Genomic DNA, 22,997 nt, shown 5'->3' with positions numbered 1-22,997 from the left:
GAGTAAGAGGAGGGTGAACCTTCTTCATGTCACTTCCTGGAGGAGTCACTCCGTCCTGTGACATTGTGAGGCCACTGCAGTGGGAGATTGGAAAGTGTGTGTGTGATTGTACTATGCGGCAGGTCGTGGGGGGGGTGGGGGGGGTGTAGAGGTGGTGGTGGGGAGGAATATGGATGGTGTGGAGAAGAAGGGGAAAAAAAGACGAAATGGGAAAATCTCAGCACCTGTTTCCAGGGCAACGGAGGTCTGAAAAAACACGGGCAGGTTGGACTTGTTTTTTTATTTCATTGTTTTATTTGTACACACTGCAGACACCACCCAAAGAACACCACCCGCCCAACCACCTCATATTGGGACACTAGCAAAGTGGCGAAATCACTAAAACCATGTTGCACATGCACGGATCAACACACCGTGCACAGCAGTCATGCACGGGTGACGTCACCCCCCCCCTCCCTAAAGCGATCTGCTGCTCTGGTCTGCAGTCACTCAGCCGCTTGACTCGTGTGAGGAGGAGGAGGAGGGAGACATCAGTCCTGTGATCTCATGAATATATTATGGGGGGGTCATTGTGCAATGAGGAAGGTATCCCTGAGCTGCCAGGTTATAGCCTGCCCCCCCACATATAACAACAAGCTTACTCGAATTCAAGCTAACGTTAGCTCAGTTTGTTAGCTATTGTGTACAGGTGACATTTTTTGTAAAAGCGGAATAGTATTCGTTATTTATAGTCGACTCCATACTCAACAGCGTGGGGGTGTGAAGACATAAATACATATATATAATTAATACGCTCGACATCGCGGTAATCAAGCAGCCGTGTCTTGCTAGCCGGGACTGCGACACTTAGCTTAGCTTAGCTTAGCCCTGTGCGCTAGCTGGTCTGCGATCGAGCGGCGCCTCTCCTTCGGCTGCGAAGCGGACACAGACAGGTGAGCTACGGTTTACGGTGTTTCTATCGTCCAGCTAGCGAGCGGTTAGCCCCGCGAGCTACCGCGTAGCTAACGTAGCTAGCTCAAGGTAGCGTAAAAGCAAGCTAGCCTCGCCGTTGGGGCTGTGTAGCCTCCGGGAGCTAACGATGCTAGCGGCGCTGGCAGCAGCGTGTTAAGGAGCCTCCATGGCTCCTCTTTCCAGCCACTGCCCCCCAGCAGAGAGATCGTTCCAACATCAGGCGCCGATCAGCTTCTCTAGACCGCACGCATGCTCTTATTATTAGAACCGTAGTGGCGACGAGCTGCAACCTCCATTTATGTGCGTTTATTGTGCAGCTCGGCTCAGGTAGGTGAAACAAAACATCTGCTGATCTCGTTTTTGTTTGGAGGGATGGATAACATACAGATGTGCAGATACCTAATAAACATATGTATATATAGAGAGAGATGGAGAGGCTGCACCCCTCAGCGTGCACACCGCTTTGTTCTGCTTCACAATGTGAGCAGCATGTGTGTTTTATTGTTGCAGCAGGGACGTGTTTCGCACGTCTGTTTGATCCTGAAGGGAATCCTGCTTGTGTTTATCACCAGACGCTTTCATTTCACCCCAGTGGGGTCTGATATGCAGCCTTTTTGTTGCATTGCAATGTGCTCATGCAATGTGTTCATGTGGTAGTCAACCCCCCCCATATGACTTCCTGGATGTATGCTGGGCTCAATAACATGTTGTTATGGCTGGAAGGTTGGGTCAGTGTTTGTGTGAAAAAGGTCTCAGTTTTAGAGTATTTTAGATCCTAAATCTTTATACTGATAATTCAGGTCTGGGACCTGTGGCACAAACCCTGCTGCACGTCACACTGCCGGCACACAGTGGTGGTAGAAGGAATCACTTCATCACTGATGTACAACATCAGAAAATGTACAATATTCTCCTCTGAGGTGTAGTACAGTAAGAAGTATTGACTTGTATCTTGTAGCTGAAAAATGTCATACGTGTACTTTGAGTACACTGTTTGAGTACAAGTACTTTGCGTCTTGTTGCCGGTGGAGTGAGTCTCTCCGGAGTAATAAGACCCCTCGTTGACTCCGCTGTATTTAACAAGCTATTATTGGCTAATCTCTCAGATCCTAATTAGCGCTTTATTGGAAGCAGGTTGACACGAGATCAACCGGTTCAGCTGGTTGTGGGTTCTTCCCTCCCAGAGAACCCTTTCCTCCTGCAGATGGTATTGTGTGAAGGTCTTCAGCGGTGGAGCGCTTATCTCATAATCCTCTGTGCTGTCTTTTCATGTTTGTGCCACCATGTTGAATATTAAATACGAGCTGAGAGGATTACGTGATTAATTGGTTTGACTCGTTCAGGTGGTTTGTTCTGCTTTGTTTGTCCGTTGGATTTTGACATGAACATATTTGGCTTCTGGGTTGTTGTTGTTCAGGATGTTTGATGGTCAGCTGGTTGTTAATTGATTTATTATGCACAGCAGTTATCTATAACTGAAGCAGCGTTATAAAACATTTGGTTAATATTTACTCATTTCATGACGGGTTCTAATGTTTTACATTTTGTTTTAAATCATCATTTTGGAGGATGAAGTTAGTTGAACTGAACTGTATTGTACAGGTGTTCCTGTTATTTTGTCCACCCCACTCATACATTCACACCTTCACCAGCTTGTGTTCTAAACATTACGTTCATCATGACTGAGGCTGACAGTCATGTGACCATAGATCACAGGTACTATGAGTGACTCGAAGTGAACACAGAGGAGACATGACATTTTTGTTTGGATGATTTATGTTATAATGCTGTTATTACAACTTAAGACGTGTTTAAGTTGTCGTCATGGTTCTTTCCATAGTAGTAAGACTTTTATTTTGAAGAGAAAAATCAAAACCAGAAGGACAAATTTGACTGGAGAGAAGAAACCTTCAGAGGTCAACTATTAATAGAACTAGTTAGTGGAACCTCTTGTTATTTGAAAAAGAGACGATCTGATATTTGTTCTATCGCCGTCGGGGTGTCTGTCTCCCCGAGGGAGGAAGACGAGTGAGAGAGCAGGTACACACGTCTAAACTAACCTCTTTGTGATGGAGGTCTGGGGGCTGAAGATGCCTTTTTGATAGGAGGGAATTCAGGTAGAAGCCGTCATGTGACTGCTGCCTCCTCCTCCACAAGATGTGACCCAAATCTGCAAAACCAAGGAGGAAGAAACGAGAGGAGGAGGAGGAGGAGGGATGTGTGTGCGCGCTGCAGAGAAAAATGAGCGTGTTAACTGTCGGATGAAACCATCATCAGCCAAGGAGGCGAATTAGAGGGAAGCCGCGGTGTCGGAGGAGGAGAAGAAGAGCGGCAGATAAGCACCAATGAAATGGCAGAAGAAGAAGAAGAAGCCTCTGATCTGTAGAGTCGGCCTCTTCACATCTGTCCTCTTACATTCCTCTTGAAATCAGCCAACTAAATGTAGCCCCCCCACCCCCTCCCAGTAAGGAGTAACCACAGCAGTCCCAGTGAGAGGCTAACGTTTGGATGCACACACACACACACAGTGGGTGGGTGTGTGTCCTTTGTGCGCGCGGTGTGGGCCGCTGATGGTGGGTTGTAACGGTCTCTTCATGTGTGTCTCGTCCTCCCTCTCAGGGCGGCCTCTTGAGGACAGCGGGGGCTCTCGAATGATCCCCCCGTTCATCCGATGAACCCCCCCTTCAACTCCATGAAACCTTCCCTGCCTCCCAATCCGCAAAGGTACACACACACACACGCACACACACACACACACGCACTGTCCTCAGGTGAATCATGTGACACCCTGAAATGGTTTGTTGGGGGGATCTCCCAGAGGGGGGGGGCGGGTTAACCATCGGAGTCATTGATGTTCTTTTAGACTGATCATGTGACATCGTAAACGACCAATCAGGGTTCAGGGAGCTCAGGCCCCCCCCCCCCCCCCCCGGAGCTTTGAGGCCTCTCCACCGATCAGATCATTGATCGCTCGGCCCATAATCAGCTGACATTTATTGTCAAAATGAGTTAAACATTCAAGTAATTTGACGTGGCGGTCGTGCATAACATCAGACACGAAGACACGGAGACAATAGACAACAAGACCAATAAACATGTGTCCACTAAACATCAGCATCTCTGAACCCTCCTTGACTGTCGCAGTGTCTCTGCTTCGTTTCCCTCTGCAGCAGCGACGGGCCCTTCCTGAATGACCCAGTCTCCTGGCAACCAGGAACCAATCAGCACCCAGGATCTCTCTCGGTAGTAACCACAGTGTGGGGCGTGACCAATCCCACACACAGCCAGGTAACACATGCCTTTTTTCTCCTCCTTTCGTGAGCTGAAACGAGGCAAAAGATGTTTATTTGTCGCAATAAAAAAATATATAATATCACAATATTATATTAACGCACACAGATATGATTTCAACAAGCTAAATAATAACAAAAAGAATACATGATCAAATGGAGCCATGTGTACCAGACTTACAGCTACAGTCAAATAATATTATAATCAATTAATACATGAGATGCACCATAAAACAAACTTGACAAGCTCAGAAGCTTCATGTTATTTAAAGTTACATCTGCCCAGATGTTGGTTTTTAAAAGCTGCTCGTCAAAACTCGAGGACTCTTTTTGAATAAAATTGTGAGGGGAGTTGACTTGAAGGGGTCAAAGGTCACTGGTTGGTAATACTAGTTTGTATGAAAACACAAAGCAGCCTATAAGCAGCCTGGTTCTTTTACTTTGAAAGTTATTTATTGATTCAAGTTCATCGGCAAAACTGTATTTTACAGACGAGTCATGAACACATCGCTGTAATGTTGTAATGTTCTCATTTTCACTGAGCAGAACCTGAATGCATCATAAAGTAGCTGAAGCTGCTGCTAATGTTGCAAGCCCCCCCCCCCCCCAGCACTAAGGCTCAGCCCTCCCTCCTGTGTGTCCCGCGCAGGTCTTCTGTGCGCCCATGGGTCCGGGTGAGAGCTCTGGCGGTCACATGATGCCCGGCGGCGGCCCCGGGATGGGCCCCCAGTTCATGGGCCAGCAGGCGTACGGAGACGTGTCCAAAGGCTACGGCCAGCCGGTGATGTACGGGCGACCCAGCGGGGGCTACAACCCAGGATCGGCCTACGGGGGCAGGTAAGATATGAAATATGATCGCGTCGTAGCCACTTCTCACACATCCACATGACACGTGAGTTTAATGTTAAAACCAACCAGGAAATGAGAAACACAGCAGGATGTCATTAACAACAAGTAGTAGTAGTCTGATGATTGATCACTTCTGTTTGTTTAAATGCTGCGCTTGGCTTTGTGTTGTTGGGGGGGGGGGGTTTGGTTTTTTTTGGGGGGGGTTATTACATCACGAAACGTCTCTGACTCGTAGCTCTGACTCACGCTGGTGATGAAACCACTCCCGCCCCCCCCTGCAGTTACCCCGGTAACAGTGGAGGTGGCGGCATGGGTGTGCGCCCTCCCTCGGACTTCACTCAGGCTGCCGCCGCCGCCGTCGCTGCCGCCGCCGCCACGGCAACAGCCACCGCCACGGCAACCGTCGCCGCGATACAAGAGAAACAGAACCAGGAGCTGAACTATGGCCAGGTACACGCTGCCTGCTTTATGGGAGTTCTCTTAGTGTGTCGTCTTGTTGGGGGGGGGGGGGGGGGGGCATTGTGTATTGTTGTGTGTGTGTTTATACATTTTAAATAAATGAAGACAGATTTAATTAATAATAAAATATATCTTTTGAGCTTTGAATTAGTTTTTTTTTAACCCCCCTGTTACCCCCCAGATGGGCGGCGCGTCCTCCTACAGCACCCAGTTCATGTCTCACGCGGGGCCCCGCGGCCCCCCAGGGATGGTCTCCTCTAGGCCGGGACCTCCCCCCTCCAGCGGAGGCCTGTACCCGACCCACCCGGCCCAGGCTCAGAAGATGCCCCAGCACGGAGGATACCCCGCTCCTCAGCAGGGGCTCAAACGGCCCTTCCACCCCGAGGTCAGTGAGGGGGGGGGCACTTGACCACGAATGTTCCGTCCCTGTGAGCAGAGAGTTGAAGCATCTGCTCCCCTTTCTGGCTGCAGGGTTTCCCGGGGCAGCAGTACGGCTCGGGGGGCATGTCGGGGTACCCCCCCCAGCCCCTGCAGTACCCCTCGGGTCCGCAGCAGCGATGTGGCCCCTCGCCCTCCTACCCCCCCAGCCGGATGCCCCTCATGGGGCAGTACCCCCCCGGATCACACAACCCGGGGCAGTTCCCCCCCGGAGCCGGCCAGCCCACCCCCCCCCAGTACTATAAGGTGAGCCTCTTACTTGAAGTGATCAATAACTGAAGAGTCCGTGAGTCTCACCTGTGCTGTGTTCTCCAGTCAGAGCCGTTCAACGGTCAGGGCAGCCATCCGTCCGGAGGGGGGGGGGGCTACAACGCCTTCACGCAGGCTGCCGTCAACGGGGTAAGTCCTCCACTCGCTTTCCCTTTCAAAATAAAAGCCCTGCCCAACATGGCAGGACGAGAGCGTGTATTTAGTGCAGAATAAAAGTCTATTTCTCTGCTCGTCGTTCACTTCCTGCAGTTCAGTCAGTTTCTCTGACTCATGGTCACATGACAGCGGGTCTCAGGTGGGTCATTCAGTCAGTTTCTCTGACTCATGGTCACATGACAGCGGGTCTCAGGTGGGTCATTCAGTCAGTTTCTCTGACTCATGGTCACATGACAGCGGGTCTCAGGTGGGTCATTCAGTCAGTTTCTCTGTTTCATGGTCACATGACAGCGGGTCTCAGGTGGGTCATTCAGTCAGTTTCTCTGTTTCATGGTCACATGACAGCGGGTCTCAGGTGGGTCATTCAGTCAGTTTCTCTGTTTCATGGTCACATGACAGCGGGTCTCAGGTGGGTCATTCAGTCAGTTTCTCTGACTCATGGTCACATGACTGCTGGTCTCAGGTGGGTCATTCAGTCAGTTTCTCTGACTCATGGTCACATGACTGCGGGTCTCAGGTGGGTCATTCAGTCAGTTTCTCTGACTCATGGTCACATGACTGCGGGTCTCAGGTGGGTCATTCAGTCAGTTTCTCTGACTCATGGTCACATGACTGCGGGTCTCAGGTGGGTCATTCAGTCAGTTTCTCTGACTCATGGTCACATGACTGCGGGTCTCAGGTGGGTCATTCAGTCAGTTTAACTGTTTCATGGTCACATGACAGCGGGTCTCAGGTGGGTCATTGACCTCATGGAAACCTGCTTTTAGACCGCGTGCTGCAGACTTGTTATCGGGTGCTTCCAGGCTCTAAACCTTCCGTCCTCGCCTCCCAGCCAGGCCGGGGGGGCGTGATGCCCGGATACCCCAGCTCGCCGATGGGGGGGAACCCCACGCCGCCAATGACGCCGGGGACCTCCATACCCCCCTACCTGTCCCCGGGCCAGGACACCAAACCGCCCTACCTGCCGCAGGACACCAAGCCCAACATCAACGCCCAGCAGGTGTCCACAGGTGAGCTGGAGCCCCCCCCCCCCCCATGCCCCTTCTTCTATAAGCTGCCATGTTGCGTTTGCTGCTCCCTAAGAAAACCCCCCCCAAACGAGCCCCTTGTTTCGTGCGCGGCAGGAAACCCGAGCGACGACCTGCGGCTGACGTTCCCGGTGCGTGACGGCGTGGTTCTGGAGCCGTTCAGGCTGGAGCACAACCTCGCCGTCAGTAACCACGCCTTCCAGCTGAGAGACTCCGTCTACAAGACGCTCATGTTGAGGTGCCTCCTGATGTTAAATCAATGCAAACATTTCTTTTTTAATCCCTATTCATTTAATTCATATCGTCCATATGAAAAGAATAATAAAATTAAACGAGATGACGAGATTAAACTGGCTCTGTGCCATTTGGGTGGGTTTATTTATTACTATCATCTATGTTTGGTTTAAATGTCCGTGATATGCTGCTAATATTGTGAAGACAGCGACGGCTTCACAGAGAAATCTGAGCTGAGTTTCTGAAGAAGGAAAACAAAATGAGGGATGTGTGATAACTGCTCTCTGTCTCTCCCTCCTTTATGTGTGTATTTGTATTTATTAATGTGCGGCTGTGCTGTGTCGCCCCCTGCAGGCCGGACCTGGAGCTGCAGTTCAAGTGTTACCACCACGAGGACAGGCAGATGAACACCAACTGGCCGGCGTCTGTGCAGGTCTCCTCGCTCAATAGTCTCTGAGATGGCGCTCTTCCTTATTATGGATCTTTTATATATACATATATATATATATATGGACACACACACCTGGGATTTAATTGAGGTCATCTTCTTCCCGTCTCAGGTCAGCGTCAACGCGACTCCTTTGTGCATCGAACGGGGCGACAACAAAACCTCCCACAAGCCTCTGTACCTGAAGCCCGTGTGTCAGCCGGGACGCAACACGGTTCAGATCACAGTGACCGCCTGCTGCTGCGTGAGTGCAATCTCCCACAATGCAACAGGTTTCTAGGCAGCAGCAGACCACGGCGTTGAACCCTTGTCCTCGTCTCCCTGCAGTCCCACCTGTTCGTCCTGCAGCTGGTGCACCGGCCCTCCGTCCGCTCCGTCCTGCAGGGTCTGATGAAGAAGAGGCTGCTGCCGGCCGAGCACTGCATCACCAAGAGTGAGTCATTCTGCATTACTGTATGCTTTAATAACAACAAAGGATTAGAAGCACTACTCCGATAAGGGAGTTAAGGACCTTGTTTTTGTTACACAGAAGCTGCTTTTCTTTTCTAAACCTGTGTTTCTGTGTGTAACTACATTAATACTCAGTACGACTCAGAGGTACTTTAAGTTATCTGTATCTTTATAATTCAGCCTCTCTGGATAAAGGACTCATTTTGAGGTCCTGGATCAATGGACATGTGAGGAGCAGGTCGTCCTCCAGTCAGAGGGACCCGCATGTCCTCGTGTCCTCGGGAAAGACACTTGACTCCTGTAGCAGTGACTCCACTGTGTGATTGATGGGCAGGTGTCAGATGTCATGTAGTGTTAACGTGGTCAGAAGACGAGAAACGTACCTTTACACTTCATCACGTACATTTAGATGATCTTCTAACAAACGCACATTTTTTCTTGATCTGTCGTTGGTTCTTTTAGTAAAGAGGAACTTCAGCAGCGGCACCATCCCTGGGTCCACCGGGCTCAACGGAGAGGACGGCGTGGAGCAGACGGCCATCAAGGTGTCCCTCAAATGTCCCATCACCTTCAGGCGGATCCAGCTGCCGGCCAGAGGTCACGACTGCAGACACATACAGGTGGACCGGGCCGCTCTCCTCACACGCAGAACTGGTCCCTCTTTAGAACCCCCCCCCCTTCTCACACGGGTGTCTTTTTGATCCGCAGTGCTTCGACCTGGAGTCCTACCTGCAGCTAAACTGTGAAAGGGGAACCTGGAGATGTCCCGTGTGCAAGTAGGTCCTCCTTCAGAACCAGGCCCCCCCTTTTAGAACCAGAACCCCTTACAGAACCAGAACCGTCTGCTTCCCTCCCCAGTAAGACGGCGCTGCTGGAGGGGCTGGAGGTGGACCAGTACATGCTCGGGATCCTCGTCTACATCCACAAGTGAGTGTTGAGTATTAGGGACTTTTTAAAGAATCTGCCTGGTGTTTGTCTGGTTGCTAAGTAACGCCCCCCTCCCTACAGCTCCGACTACGAGGAGATCACCATCGACCCGGTGTGTGGCTGGAGGCCGGTGCCGGTCAAGCCGGACCTGCACATAAAGGAGGAGCCCGACGGGCCGGTGCTGAAGCGCTGCCGCACCGTCAGCCCGAGTCACATGGTGCTGCCCAACGTGATGGAGATGATCGCCGCCCTGGGCCCCGCCTCCTCGCCCTACCACAGCTTGGGCGCCGGGGGGCGGAGCACCCCCGACTACAACCGGCCAGGTAGAGCAGAAGATTACTGCAAGTACAAGTACCACACTGTGAAAGTACTCTGTTAGGAGAGCAAATACCTTGAAAAGTACAAGTTTCATATTATGATGAGAAATGTATTTCCTCAAAATAATGATTTACTGTCTTAGGTTAATAAATAATATGAATATAGTACATCTTGTACTATAATGCAATTATTTTATGTGTGTGTGTGTGTTTGTAATATGTATTATATATATATATATATATATATATATATATATATATATTATACATTCATTCCTTTTAATTTTCAGACGTATTGAGGATCTCTTTTTAAACCGGCGCTGTGTTCCTTTGACTGGTACTTTAGTACAGCACATATGGAGCGATCCACTCGTCCCCTGGGGGGCCACAGGGGGCGAGAAGCTGAAGCTGTGAGCAGCTGGAGGCGCTTCTTCTTTTCATCTCTTCCCTCCCGTTTCCTCTCAGGGAGTCGAGGCTTCTCCGGCCAGTCGGGATTCTCGGACTTCCCCAACACCCCCGGCACGCCGACCCTCGGGGAGTACTCCTCCCCCTCCGGCCCCCCCATGGGATATCAGCCCGAGCAGGTAAAGCGCCGCCCGTGGGTACCCTTCCCCGTTGCCGCAGCAACCGGGTCGGCTTCCCCTCACTGGACGACGCGGTGGAAGAGCCGCTCGTTTACGATGTTTCTCGCAGGAATCTGACTGTCGGCTCCTTCTGGCCGTGAGCTCTCTGAAGAGTCTTTACAGGCCGCCGAGCTGCAAACCAGCTGCCCCCGACAGCCCCCCCCCCCCCCGTACCCGCTGTCATGGCCTTCTGGTGCCAACCCTCTCCAGACAAAGCCCAAAGCCACCGACACGAGCCCTCAGCGTGGACACACTGTGTTTGTTTTACGTGCATGAAATGAAGATTTCTCCTGTCTCCTCCCGCCCAGACGTCCCACTCTGGACGAAACGAACACGCCCACAGCATCCTGCAGCAGCAGCAGCAGCAGCAGCACGGCTCAGGCGTCCACAGTAACCATGGTAACCAGGGCCTCGGCGACGCCGGCAGCCCGCTGTCGCAGCGCGGTGCCAATACCCAGAATGCCCGGCTGCAGGGCGAGGGCCCCTTCGTGCTGGGCGGCCCCGGAGGGGAGGGCGCCGATCACGCGCTAGACGTGAGTGGACAGCAGTTGATCATGTGACACAGAGAGAGGACACATTTAGTCTGCTTAATCTCTGAGAGTTAAACATCGGTACCGCGCTTAGCTTAGCTTAGCTTAGCTTAGCATGAAGGCTGGAAACGGCTAACTCTGTTATAACAGATTAAATAAAGAGGTGACATCAACTCCAAATGTCCCGAAAGGTTTTATCATTTGTAAAATCCCAACAAATCCCAATGTGTAAATTATCTTAAAAAAATACTTTTTATTTTGTTAGCTTCCTCTCGACTTTTGCATTAAATATCTCTGATTCTCTCAGATTAAAACGCTGAATTCACGAGAGAAAACTCACAAATTTACGAGAGAAAAAAAACTAGGAAAAATTGTGTTTTTGTTTTTGTTTGTTTTTTGTTTTCTCAAGGAACCGCATCACTTGACTTTGCACGGTTGGATCAACACCACAAACGCCCCCGGTAAACGCAGCGGTAAAGTGAGCCGCCGAGTGCAAAATACCTCTGAATCCTCCTAGAATTCATTCATGTTCGGGAATAACGCTTTTAAGAAAAGAAACACGAACATGAACCAACAAAGAAAACGTGTGAATGCATCTTTCAGGACTTTTCTCTAACCGAAATAACCCCAAATGACCGGCTGGCGTTGCCATGGTGTCGACTCCCTGCTCCGACTGTTTGGTTTCTCTCATCTTTATTGATTTAAGATGATCCCCATGAACAAAGGACCTTTAAACGATCACATCTCTGATGGATCAATAATCGCAGAGAATGTTCGAGACCTTTGTGTTGAGTTTGTTTTTTTCACTCGTAAATTTGTGAATTCATCAGCAGAGAATATTACGACAAGCCTCAGAAAATATTCAGGCTCAATTTTCAAATTTTAACTTTGTGGTTTTATCTCAGAGAATTCGTATTTATTTTAGGAATTTGGGATTTCATTATCTCGGATTTATTTTTGTCTCATAAATCTACAACATTAACTTAAAATGTTTCTGGTTTTTACTTCCAAATTTTAGATTTTAAAATGTCATCTTTATTCTCAGAATTTATGACTTTAATTTGCTCTTCTTCACACAAACCAGTTTTGTCTGTACATTAAATTTTATTATTATTTTGTCTCATAGAAGCTGGAATGTTGCATCGTAAATTCACAATTTAGACCTCAGAGAATCGTTGGGTGTCTTTCTTTCTCATAGAAGTTTAGATTATAAAAGAATTAAAAAAAAAATGTATTGCAAATTTAACTAAATCTCAAAAAATTGTCAGATTTAATTTCACGGATTAGAGCCTTAAATCTGTGAAATGAAATCATTCTGGATTAACCCCCCCCCCCCCTCTCTCATTCTCTAACCCAAACGTTTAACACTTTCTAAAAATGCAACTTCTGGATTATTAATCTTCATTTAACTCGAGTCCCGTGTTTGTGTCGTCCAGCTTCTTCCTGAGCTGACCAACCCGGACGAGCTGCTGTCCTACCTCGGCCCCCCCGACCTGCCCAGCAACAGCAGCGACGACCTGCTGTCTCTGTTCGAGAACAACTGACCGCTGTAGCCCCCCCCCCCCCCCCCCCCCGACGTCTCCCTCTCCGTGTGTGTGTATAAAAACGTGTGTGTGTCGTTCTGTGTGTATCTTTTGTCTTTGTCCCGCTGTGCTACAGACCTCAGACCAGCTCTCTGATGGAGCTCTAGAAGCTGCTGGAGCTCTAGAAGCCGATGGAGCTCTAGAAGCCGCTGGAGCTCTAGAAGCTGATGGAGCTCTAGAAGCCGATGGAGCTCTAGAAGCCGATGGAGCTCTAGAAGCTGCTGGAGCTCTAGAAGCCGATGGAGCTCTAGAAGCCGATGGAGCTCTAGAAGCCGATGGAGCTCTAGAAGCTGATGGAGCTCTAGAAGCCGATGGAGCTCTAGAAGCCGATGGAGCTCTAGAAGCTGCTGGAGCTCTAGAAGCCGATGGAGCTCTAGAAGCCGATGGAGCTCTAGAAGCCGATGGAGCTCTAGAAGCTGCTGGAGCTCTAGAAGCCGATGGAGCTCTAGAAGCCGATGGAGCTCTAGAAGCTGATGGAGCTCTAGAAGCTGCTGGTGGTCGCAGAAGGTCGACGGAAGCAATTCAACCGCAGTTTGTGTTTTTAGTGTTTTTACTGCTCACATTCCCGGGAGACGCCGCTTTTCTACCGTTTTTACCTCAAGGTCGTCGCAACGAAACACGGACTCATCGACATAGCCCACCCCCCCCAACCCCCCCCCCTCGATGCAACTTACCACTGCATTAAGAGTAAAAGCTTGTGATGTTCTTGTATGCTATATTTTATAAATCCCATAGATAGACCCAGTGCTCGTCTTCTTCCTCTTCTCACGACGTCCTTGATTCCTTCCCTTGACTAAATGCATCTACTCTCCTTTTGAAGATTGGCTTTTATTGTGAAAGGTAGGAAGAGGAGTGGCTTTGGTTTGTGAAGCCTTCGTCCGGAGGAAAATAATTGCTGCTTTTGTAAAGCCTTTTATTCCTTTTTAGGAGGGAGGAGTCGAGGAAGAGGAGGGAGGAGGAAGGACATAGTTAACAAGCTGTCATTTTAAAGCTCACGTTTGGGGTAAAATTAAGTCTCATTAATACCAAAAAAAGTTAAAAGTTGAAGCTCTTTTAATGTTTAAATTATAGGAATCATTCACCTTTAATATCTTTTTTTTCATAATCAATTAATTATCAACTTCCAAAATACCATAATCTCATTATTATTATTATTATTATTGCTTGTCGGACTACTTTCAGCAGCGGATGAATCCACCGTGTGGTAGTAGAAAGTATTAGCGTTATATTATTAGTGTTAATTTGGATCTTTTCATGAGATTAACTGACAAATGAAGAAAATCTCCAGATTACTTCGATGTAAAATAACGGCGTGAAAGCAAAATAAAACCAGATGTACAATAGACTTTGTTTTCTTATTTAAACTTGACGTTTGGGAGCACTGTGGAATATATGAACTAAAAGAAAACTCCCCCCCCCCCCCCTTTGGTTCTATTGAGTTCATTCTTTATTTTTCTGTGGAGCATCCTGTGAGCGAGTACAGCCGTGTGTTCCTGGTATCGTTTTCATAGCGTGTAACACGCGTGTACCGTGTAATCAGCTGTTTTCATTAGAGAACGTGTGCGTATCAAATGAATTTGTCAATTATGGTCATTTTTAACGTCATATTTAGTTGGATAACGGATCGTCGTATAAATACTGTATGTTAGAAGAATTATAAAGCTATTGTAAAAAGGCGTGAGACAAACTGTTGTTGGTGCCACTTTTTGAAGCTGACATTTGTCTTTTTTTCTTTTCTATGAATGATTTAACTCTTCGTGATCCAACGAGGGAGCGAGAAATAATGGAGCAACGCTGCGATGTTATTATATTTGGAAAATTACGGAATATTTAACTGCAAAATTTGCTTGAAAAAAGAAGTTTTTTAAAAAATGTAAACTATTCCACATATTTTGTAACACATTGTAATTGCCATTATTTTCTATTTATTTTTTAATCCATAACCGTCGTCGTATCTGCAGTTACTGTGTCCTGAATCTCAGAATTAAAAATCACTTTATTTCACAAGTGTGTTGTGGATTATTATTATAATTCTATATCATTTCTAGGTTTTCTTTTGACTGTTGTACAGAAGTTTGAGGTTGTGCATTGTAATATTAGATCAGATTCTTTACACCTTAAATTATATAACAAAGTCACAACAAACTGATTTCAGAGCTTATTTTAATGTTCAAACTAGGACGGTTGATGTACTTTTACTTCGGTAACAGATTTGGGTACAAATTTACTTTGTTCATATACTACTACCTTTATTATTATTCAACTGTTTTTGTATTTTTAACATATTTAAGATGCACATTTATTAACCTTGATGGATATTCCTTTACGAGTTTAATTTACTAATAAAATACAAAAACAACTTCAATGGAAATATAGACCTATGGACAATAAAATACAAAGTAAAATAAATCATTGACTTTTGATAATTCACAAATTCTAAATATGAAATGTACATTCACACCTGAGCTTAATGGAAACTAACATTTAATTTTGAGTAGTAGTAGAAAGTTGAATAAATAATGCACACGACATGATGTCATATAGTGAAAACATCCACATCTCTGTTTGGCCTTATTATTCTTAACCTTTTTTATTTCGCCGTCTTATGACGTCACTCGCATCTCCAGTCGCCCATTGGTCCGTGCCGCAGCCTCGCGATTGGCTGCCGGCGGCCGTTACGTCACCGGGGCGGTCGGACCACCCGGATAAATAGATCGGGTGCGCGTCCCCGTCACAGACCGCACAGACGCGCACGCGTGCACGAACATGGGGAACCCCAGAGTCTTCTTTGACATCACGATCGATGGAGGCAACGCGGGCCGAATCATCATGGAGGTGATGTTACATCTATAACGATATATGACGTTTCATGTCCTGTCAATGCGTTTCAAATACATCAATAAACATGATCGATTGAGCTTTGTTCTACGCAACATGATTTCAATCGATTTATAAAATACAATAATTGTGAAGTTAATGAAACGTTTTTAATCCTTAATTCTTTCAAAAATCTCGGTAAACTGTTGAAAGAAGCTTCTTCTCTGTTTCACAGCTGCGGGCCGACGTCGTCCCAAAGACTGCAGGTGTGATGGGTGCGACCCCCCCCCCCCCACACACACACACACACACACCTCTCCCCAGGGTGCCTCAGAGATCTTCTTAAGAGCTTCACTTGAGACGCAAACTACTACAAAGACATGGAAACATGTGACGTCATTCATTATTTATGCAGAAAACTTCCGTGCCTTGTGCACCGGGGAGAAAGGGTTCGGCTACAAAGGCTCCACCTTCCACCGCCTCATCCCCAAGTTCATGTGCCAGGTGAGGACCAGCGAGGGGGAGGAGCCTCCTGCTTCCCACTGCGTTGTGAACTTTTCTTCCTCTGGTTTCAGGGCGGGGACTTCACCAACCACAACGGAACCGGCGGCAAGTCCATCTACGGCGAGAAGTTCGCCGACGAGAACTTCCAGCTGAAGCACGCGGGCCCGGGGACGCTGTCCATGGCCAACGCCGGGCCCAACACCAACGGCTCCCAGTTCTTCATCTGCACCGACAAGACCGACTGGTGAGGGACCACGACCAGGGCCAGGAGGACACCGCCCCCTTTGTTCTGTCCTCCTCCTCCTCCTCCTCCTCTTCTTCTCGCTCCGCAGGCTCGACAAGAAGCACGTGGTCTTCGGCAACGTGCTGGACGGCGCCGACGTCGTCAAGGCGATGGAGAAGCAGGGCACGAAGAGCGGGACCCCGAAGGCCAAGGTCGTCATCGCCGACTGCGGCGAGCTCAAGTGACACCAGTGTCTCCAGCATCGTCCCCTTTATTAGCCACGTCCAAACACCTGTGTGTCTCCAGCATCGTCCCCTTTATTAGCCACGTCCCAACACCTGTGTGTTTATCCAGCATCGTCCCCTTTTATTAGCCACGTCCCAACACCTCTGTGTCTCCAGCATCGTCCACTTTATTAGCCACGTCCCTACACCTGTGTGTCTCCAGCATCGTCCCCTTTATTAGCCACGTCCAAACACCTGTGTGTCTCCAGCATCGTCCCCTTTATTAGCCACGTCCCAACACCTGTGTGTTTATCCAGCATCGTCCCCTTTTATTAGCCACGTCCCAACACCTCTGTGTCTCCAGCATCGTCCACTTTATTAGCCACGTCCCTACACCTGTGTGTCTCCAGCATCGTCCCCTTTATTAGCCACGTCCCAACACCTGTGTGTCTCCAGCATCGTCCCCTTTATTAGCCACGTCCCAACACCTCTGTGTCTCCAGCATCGTCCCCTTTATTAGCCACGTCCCAACACCTGTGTGTTTATCCAGCATCGTCCCCTTTTATTAGCCACGTCCCAACACCTGTGTGTCTCCAGCATCGTCCCCTTTATTAGCCACGTCCCAACACCTGTGTGTCTCCAGCATCGTCCCCTTTATTAGCCACGTCCCAACACCTGTGTGTCTCCAGCATCGTCCACTTTATTAGCCACGTCCCAACACCTGTGTGTCTCCAGCATCGTCCCCTTTATTAGCCACGTCCCAACACCTGTGTGTCTCCAGCATCGTCCCCTTTATTAGCCACGTCCCAACACCTGTGTGTCTCCAGCATCGTCCACTTTATTAGCCACGTCCCAACACCTGTGTGTCTCCAGCATCGTCCCCTTTATTAGCCACGTCCCCCGTGTGTGATATTTTGTCTTCTGACCCGTTTCTGGATAAAATAATGTTAATGGTGTAAATAAAAGTACTTTGTTCGTCCGTTTTTTCTACTAATTATTTTATTTTATTTGAATAGCAATCACAACAGAATTTGATTGATGCCTGTCAGAAGAAAAACAATAATATTGACTTGGTTTCATTTGACACCTTTTACCACTAGAGGTCCTTACAGGGATCACTTTTATATTACAGCAAATACAAGAAAACACAATCTCGCTGATATCAAGTGTTTGTTTGTATCTTTCCAGGTAAACACCTTTTTGTTGTTATTGTGATTCTTGTTGTTCAGGTTGTAGTGAAATACATTTTACTTTTACGTTCATGGCCCCAACCTCTACGTTTTAGAGCCGTTGCCATGGCGACAGCCCGCAGAGAGGCGGATGGAGAGGCTCCACATCTGGTGTCCCGCACCTTTGAGATGTTCTCATCCAGAGGCCTTTGAAGTATTCACCTCACTGGACCTCACCGAGGTTCCAACACGTCGGTACACGACTCAGCCCCCATTTTCTGCTGCGGTTGGCTCCGCCCCCCCGTGTTTCCTTCCTAGCCGACGGCGCCTCACGCGTAACCCCGCCCACCTTCGCTCCTATTGGTGGGTCGTTGAGCCTCAAAGAAAGGCCTGTTTGCGATTGGCTGCAGGGGGCTTGTGACGTCACGGGCCGTATAAAGCCGGAGCGCAGCAGTCCTCCGAGGCGTTGTTCTTTCAGGTGTGTTTGTTTCCTGTCTCCAGCAGAACCAAAGCGCGCGCGTGTCTGTCAGCATGGGGAACCCAAAGGTCTTCTTCGACATCACCATCGGCGGGAAGCCCGCCGGCCGCATCGTCATGGAGGTAAGGAAGCCGCCCGACTGCGCACTTCCTCGCGTGACGTCACGGCGTGTCTGGCGTCTCTGACGGTTCTGTCTCTTGTCTCCCGCGTCTGAACGCGCGCCACCTCCACCTGCGCCGCGCGCTGGACCCCCGCGGGCTCCCCTGCAGCTCTTCGCCGACGTCGTCCCGAAGACCGCAGGTACGTGCGCGGGAAGCTGCGGGAGCTCTCTGATTGGCTGACCGCGCTCACCTGAGGAGCCCGTCGGGCTGGGGCGAGGCCCTGGGACCGGAGGGGGGAGGGGGGGGCCTGAATAACCAGTTGCAGAGCCAGGTGCGCGGGCTGCGGTGCAGGGCCGCGCGGGCTGCTGCGCAGCAGGAAGTGAGAGCAGAGAAATAACTCCCCTGCTGGGTGAAATACGCATTTATTGTCCAAGTGTCAAACGGCCATCATGCAACTCCTCCAGAGCGGGTGACTCACGGGGGGGGGGGTGCGGTCACGTGATCTCAGAGCTTCCTGCATGTTGAGTAGAGGAAACGGCGCTACAACCTGTGACCGTCTTCACTTTGTTAAACGTCTTTTACAGAGAACTTCCGTGCTTTGTGCACCCACGAGAAGGGCTTCGGCTACAAGGGCTGCCCCTTCCACCGGATCCTCAAGGACTTCATGTGCCAGGTGGGCGACCTGTCTGCCTCCCTTCAACCCGTCTCTAAAGGAATTCTGAGCTGAAGATTGTCCTTTTCTTATTCAGGGCGGGGACTTCACCAAGCAGAACGGAACCGGGGGAAAGTCCATCTACGGCGAGAAGTTCGCCGACGAGAACTTCCAGCTGAAGCACACCGGACCCGGCATTCTGTCCATGGCCAACTCTGGGAGCAACACCAACGGGTCTCAGTTCTTCATCTGCACGGTGAAGACGGCCTGGTGAGCTCCGCCGGACCCTCGCGCCTCCTCCCCGGGTCAAAGACTCCTCTCACGTACGTCTCCTTCTCTCCTCCAGGCTGGACGGGAAGCACGTGGTGTTCGGCAAGGTGGTGGAGGGCCTCAAGGTGGTGGAGGAGATGGAGGCTCAGGCCTCCCAGAGCGGCACTCCCAAGAACAAAGTCATCATCGCCGACTGCGGGGAGCTATAGTCGGGAGGCCGTCGACCCAGAGCCTCGAGTACGATGGCGCGCTCAATAAATCAACTTGAAAGTTTCCTGTGTGTCCGTTTATTTGAAATGGAGTTAGTTTATTGCAGCACCAGAATTTAATCAAACCAGTGAATGTTTTGCCACCAAAGGTCAGAAAATGAATCCACTACAACAGCTGAGATGCATCTTTTTTCTGATAAAGTACAGTCACATCAATGCTTTATTTACAATACAAATGTTTCAACTAAAGTCCACAAAGTAACATGAATTACATCCTGATTTAAGGCATTGACATCTTCTCAATGGACCTCAAAGTGATTTAACACTCACAATCCCACAGGAAGGTCTCTAAGAAAATAACCTCTAAACAAGAAAAGCGAGCAGCCAATCACTAGACGCCACAAATACAAAACGCACCTCCACGGTGAGGAGCAGATGTTTCCTGCTTGTTGGAGAAGCAGGTCCTGCTGGACTAAAAGAGCTTCATGCCGTCACAACACCAAGAACAACCCTCCCGCATGCAATGGGGGTCTGACGAGGCAAATCAACGGACACCAAACCACACTAATCACCGTGTGTGTGTGTGTGTGTGTGTGTGTGTGTGTGTGTGTGTGATTAGCTTTCAAAAGCTTAAATCTCTGCAAAACCAAGAGATCAGAGGTTCCTATGGCGCCATTATCTGCTTCCAGCCTTCGTGCTAAGCTAATCGCCGCGGCATCAATCTCCTCAGCTGACTCATCAGGAGAGCAAGAAGGTCCTAAATGTTCACTACCCCTCGAAGTAGGAATCCACCAATCTGCTCCTCATAATTACACATTTTGAGCCGCTGCTGGATTTTAAAAAGCACCGGAATGTGTCTCACTGGTTTAAGAGGACCGAGGGGGGGGGTTTCATTTGAATCAGTGGATATTAAATTCCTCCACCTCCACCTGCGATGTCAACTCAGACCAAATGGAACCTCGACTCCGTAGGGAAAAATTTCAGATTGTCCCACTAAAGACAACACATCGAACACGGTAGAAACACATTGACGACAATAACACAATCTGTAACACAATAATGTGTGGTACAATAATCTAACACAATAATCTGTAACACAATAATGTGTGATACAGTAATCGGTGACACGTAGCTGTGCTGGTTTCAGACCTGGGCCTCGTTGGTGGTTCTGGGCTCTTAATGACACTTGCTGAATGTACAAAAGTAAGTCGAGGGAAGACCTGCAGAGACTTAAAATGTACAATTGGGGGGGGGGGGGGGGGGACTAGAGAGAATCACTGAGCAAGAGTCTTATTTCTGAGGGAGGGTTTGGACCACACAAGAAAGCTGAGCCCCCGCCCAGAGCGGTCCGGTAGGAGACCTGAAGAGGACTGGCAGCACGACGGGGGCCAGTGGCAGTGCTGTTGTCTCCATGGTAACCTCTTATTTGGTCTTTTATTGGATGCTGTACGCTGTAAATCACCTTAACTCATTGATGAGGAGGTACTGCTGGATCCGCTGGAGGGTAGGGAGACCCGCGAGAACCAGAACCAGGACTGAGAGACCCCCCCTGAGGAGACTCGGTGGTGCGGGTCTCTGCCGAGGCTCAGCTACCGAAGGTTCTGTTCTGCTTGGTTCTTCTCTGCTGGTTCCGTGGAGCATCGGGTCCACGTGGAATGGTCCGAAGTTTGGGTCGAAAAGATACTCGTAGAAGAGGGTCATGAAGGGCGGTACTGGGGGGTCCAGACCTCGTGTACTTGTGTGGTTTAAGGCGCTCAAACACAAACTACATGGCTTAATTAAATAAAAAAGGATTAACTAAAATATAAATGATAGTTTATAATATAAATACTAATAAATAATAGATCGATGAATTAATAAATAATAGAAATAATCAAATAAATATTTTTAAATTGATTAATCGCTTGATAAAGAAACAGATATGTGAATAAATAGACAAATAAATAAACAAAATAAATCGATTTTTTCTTTTTAAATGTAAAGAAACTTTTGATTTGAGTGAAACCTGCCTCCAGCTACAGTGACAGAAACCCACCAGTTGCTGTGACTTGATCCCATTACCTCCCCCAGTTTACCCCGTGTAGCTGCTACCTCAGAGGGCATGTGTGACGGGGGGGGGGGGGTCTTCAGCTCGGGGGGGACGCCTTGCGGCTCTCCCTCAGGATGCCGTCCAGGCCGTTGAGCTGCCGCAGGAAGCCCCGGTTGGGGATGACGCCCCGGTGGTCCTTCACGGTCTTGATGGCCTCCACCAGCGTCAGGTTCTGTCGGATCATCAGGTAGGCCAGAACCAGCGTGGCGGAGCGGCTCACCCCCACCGCGCAGTGGACCAGCACCGTCCCTGCACACGGAACACCGTCAACCTGCTGCAGGAGCTTCATGAAGCGCTCTCCTTCTAGACTTTATTATCAGCGATGGCTTCGATCAGAAGATAACCACGTGAACATAAGGGATGGATCTAAAGCTCTGCTTTAGTTTATCTGTTTTAACTCTGCGCTCCTGGCTCCGTCTCAGGAGGAGGAGACCAAACTCGGAGCTACAAGGTAGACGCTTGGTTTAAGAACCCTTCGAGATCCACATTCAGATGAAAAGCACCGACTACAAATGACTAAATCAAAGCTGTATTCAGACCGACCTCCGCCTGCCAGGGCCCTGTGGATGAAGTCGGAGGCGGGGTAGAAGTTGACGCTCATGTCGAAGGAGGGCGAGTCGTGGGCCTCGATGCCGTGGTACGTCACTCGCATGCCGGCGTACAACTCTGCGCCGCCGCGCCACTTGCTCTGCGCGCAGTTCAGGATGTGCGTGATGCCCAGCTTCGCCAACTCGCCGCGGTCTGACGCGATGTCTCTGCAGGAGGGGTGTGGGGGGGGTGGGGGGGTGGGGGGGGCATTTTCTGGTTACACTTAAAGATTCCAATAAGTATATTAAAAATAGAGCTGCACCTCACCACCATATAACATCTGCACAAGGTGCACTTTCACTTTTGCTACTTTAAGACATTTGATCCTCTGAGTTCACCAGCTTCTGACCTGGCAGAGTACTTCTGCAGTACTGCTGTACTTGTACTTCTGCAGTACTGCTGTACTTGTACTGCAGTAACAGGTACTCACTGGTCTCCGATGTAGAGCCGCGGCCACACTTCGTCCGCGTGGTTGCAGGCGGTCTTTCCGGTGCACAGGAGCCGCTCCAGCTCCGACACCGTCACGGACACGCGCTCCGACTCCTTTCGGTTTGGAGACCGGGAGCTGCTCCGGGACCGGGAGAACCGGGACATGAACGCCATTTAATCTGAGGGGGGCGTTTCAACAAATGTTAAAGCATGAGAAATACATTATAACGAGAATAAACCCGAATAAAGGAATATTATCATCTTGTGATGATGGAACTTGAACCTGTGGCTTTGTTGTGATCCTCAGCAGCGCGTCACCGTTTCCCCCCGTGCCCGTTCTTATTTACCGGAGGATAGTTCGTGTTTATCAAAGGTTTGTTCTTATTACCCGGAGGATGGTTCTTATTTACCGGAGGTTTGTTGTTATTTACCGGACGGTGGTTCTTATTTACCGGAGGGTTGTTGTTATTTACCGGAGGGTGGTCGCGCGTCTCCGCGCTGCGGGGGGAGCTGCTCCGCGGCCATGTTGCGTCGCCGATGCGCGCTGCAGGCTGGGTGGGAGAGGAGAGCCTCCTCCTCAGCCTCCTCCAGCAGACATCTTCTCAGCAGCTTCTCAACAAGTCCTCGTCGAGGCGCACGTGACTCCACGGACCCGGGGTGAAAGCCACGTGCGCGCTGTGTGTTTGCACAA

The 22,997-nt window shown here is 49.3% G+C and overlaps 4 protein-coding genes across 10 annotated transcripts; 3 read left to right on the top strand and 1 right to left on the bottom strand.

Annotated features, from left to right (window-relative positions):
- The first annotated feature begins 481 nt into the window (after positions 1 to 481).
- On the top strand, positions 482 to 14,483 carry zmiz2 (zinc finger, MIZ-type containing 2). 5 transcript variants are annotated; one of them, XM_037484284.2, is made up of 21 exons: positions 482 to 932; positions 3,571 to 3,675; positions 4,122 to 4,239; positions 4,891 to 5,078; positions 5,372 to 5,540; positions 5,731 to 5,934; positions 6,021 to 6,233; positions 6,303 to 6,386; positions 7,246 to 7,423; positions 7,538 to 7,679; positions 8,030 to 8,108; positions 8,236 to 8,367; positions 8,451 to 8,556; positions 9,036 to 9,193; positions 9,282 to 9,349; positions 9,432 to 9,500; positions 9,582 to 9,823; positions 10,283 to 10,401; positions 10,749 to 10,973; positions 11,380 to 11,431; positions 12,407 to 12,534. In XM_037484284.2, exons 2-21 carry the CDS (start codon positions 3,623 to 3,625, stop codon positions 12,415 to 12,417), a joined length of 2,610 nt encoding a protein of 869 aa, XP_037340181.2. In that variant the 5' UTR covers positions 482 to 932; positions 3,571 to 3,622; the 3' UTR covers positions 12,418 to 12,534. The 5 variants fall into 5 exon arrangements, with proteins under 5 accessions (XP_037340181.2, XP_037340180.2, XP_037340176.2 ...); XM_037484283.2 differs by having other exon boundaries at positions 11,380 to 11,443; XM_037484279.2 differs by lacking the exon at positions 11,380 to 11,431 and having other exon boundaries at positions 12,407 to 14,483.
- Positions 14,484 to 15,234: 751 nt separating this feature from the next.
- Positions 15,235 to 17,300, top strand: LOC119226416 (peptidyl-prolyl cis-trans isomerase-like). Its single transcript, XM_037484377.2, has 5 exons — positions 15,235 to 15,388; positions 15,606 to 15,636; positions 15,786 to 15,874; positions 15,946 to 16,118; positions 16,207 to 17,300. The coding sequence occupies exons 1-5, from the start codon at positions 15,320 to 15,322 to the stop codon at positions 16,340 to 16,342; spliced, it is 498 nt and encodes a 165-aa protein (XP_037340274.2). The 5' UTR covers positions 15,235 to 15,319; the 3' UTR covers positions 16,343 to 17,300.
- Positions 17,301 to 17,908: 608 nt separating this feature from the next.
- LOC119226417 (peptidyl-prolyl cis-trans isomerase 7-like) lies at positions 17,909 to 19,264 on the top strand. Its single transcript, XM_037484378.2, has 5 exons — positions 17,909 to 18,090; positions 18,238 to 18,268; positions 18,654 to 18,742; positions 18,819 to 18,991; positions 19,068 to 19,264. The coding sequence occupies exons 1-5, from the start codon at positions 18,022 to 18,024 to the stop codon at positions 19,198 to 19,200; spliced, it is 495 nt and encodes a 164-aa protein (XP_037340275.1). The 5' UTR covers positions 17,909 to 18,021; the 3' UTR covers positions 19,201 to 19,264.
- A 1,025-nt stretch (positions 19,265 to 20,289) lies between these two features.
- Positions 20,290 to 22,925, bottom strand: LOC119226414 (dual specificity protein phosphatase 26). 3 transcript variants are annotated; one of them, XM_037484373.2, is made up of 4 exons: positions 22,590 to 22,925; positions 22,308 to 22,485; positions 21,833 to 22,044; positions 20,290 to 21,538 (listed from the first exon to the last, which is right to left on the bottom strand). In XM_037484373.2, exons 2-4 carry the CDS (start codon positions 22,478 to 22,480, stop codon positions 21,327 to 21,329), a joined length of 597 nt encoding a protein of 198 aa, XP_037340270.1. In that variant the 5' UTR covers positions 22,481 to 22,485; positions 22,590 to 22,925; the 3' UTR covers positions 20,290 to 21,326. The 3 variants fall into 3 exon arrangements, with proteins under 3 accessions (XP_037340270.1, XP_062414949.1, XP_037340271.1); XM_062558965.1 differs by having other exon boundaries at positions 22,759 to 22,925; XM_037484374.2 differs by having other exon boundaries at positions 22,780 to 22,925.
- Between the last annotated feature and the right edge of the window lie 72 nt (positions 22,926 to 22,997).

Source organism: Pungitius pungitius, chromosome 18 (genome assembly GCF_949316345.1).
Source record: "Pungitius pungitius chromosome 18, fPunPun2.1, whole genome shotgun sequence".
In the NCBI taxonomy this organism is placed as follows: Eukaryota; Metazoa; Chordata; class Actinopteri; order Perciformes; family Gasterosteidae; genus Pungitius; species Pungitius pungitius.
The sequence above is the reverse complement of the archived record's forward strand: the minus strand, read 5'-3'. Positions and strand labels throughout refer to the sequence as shown.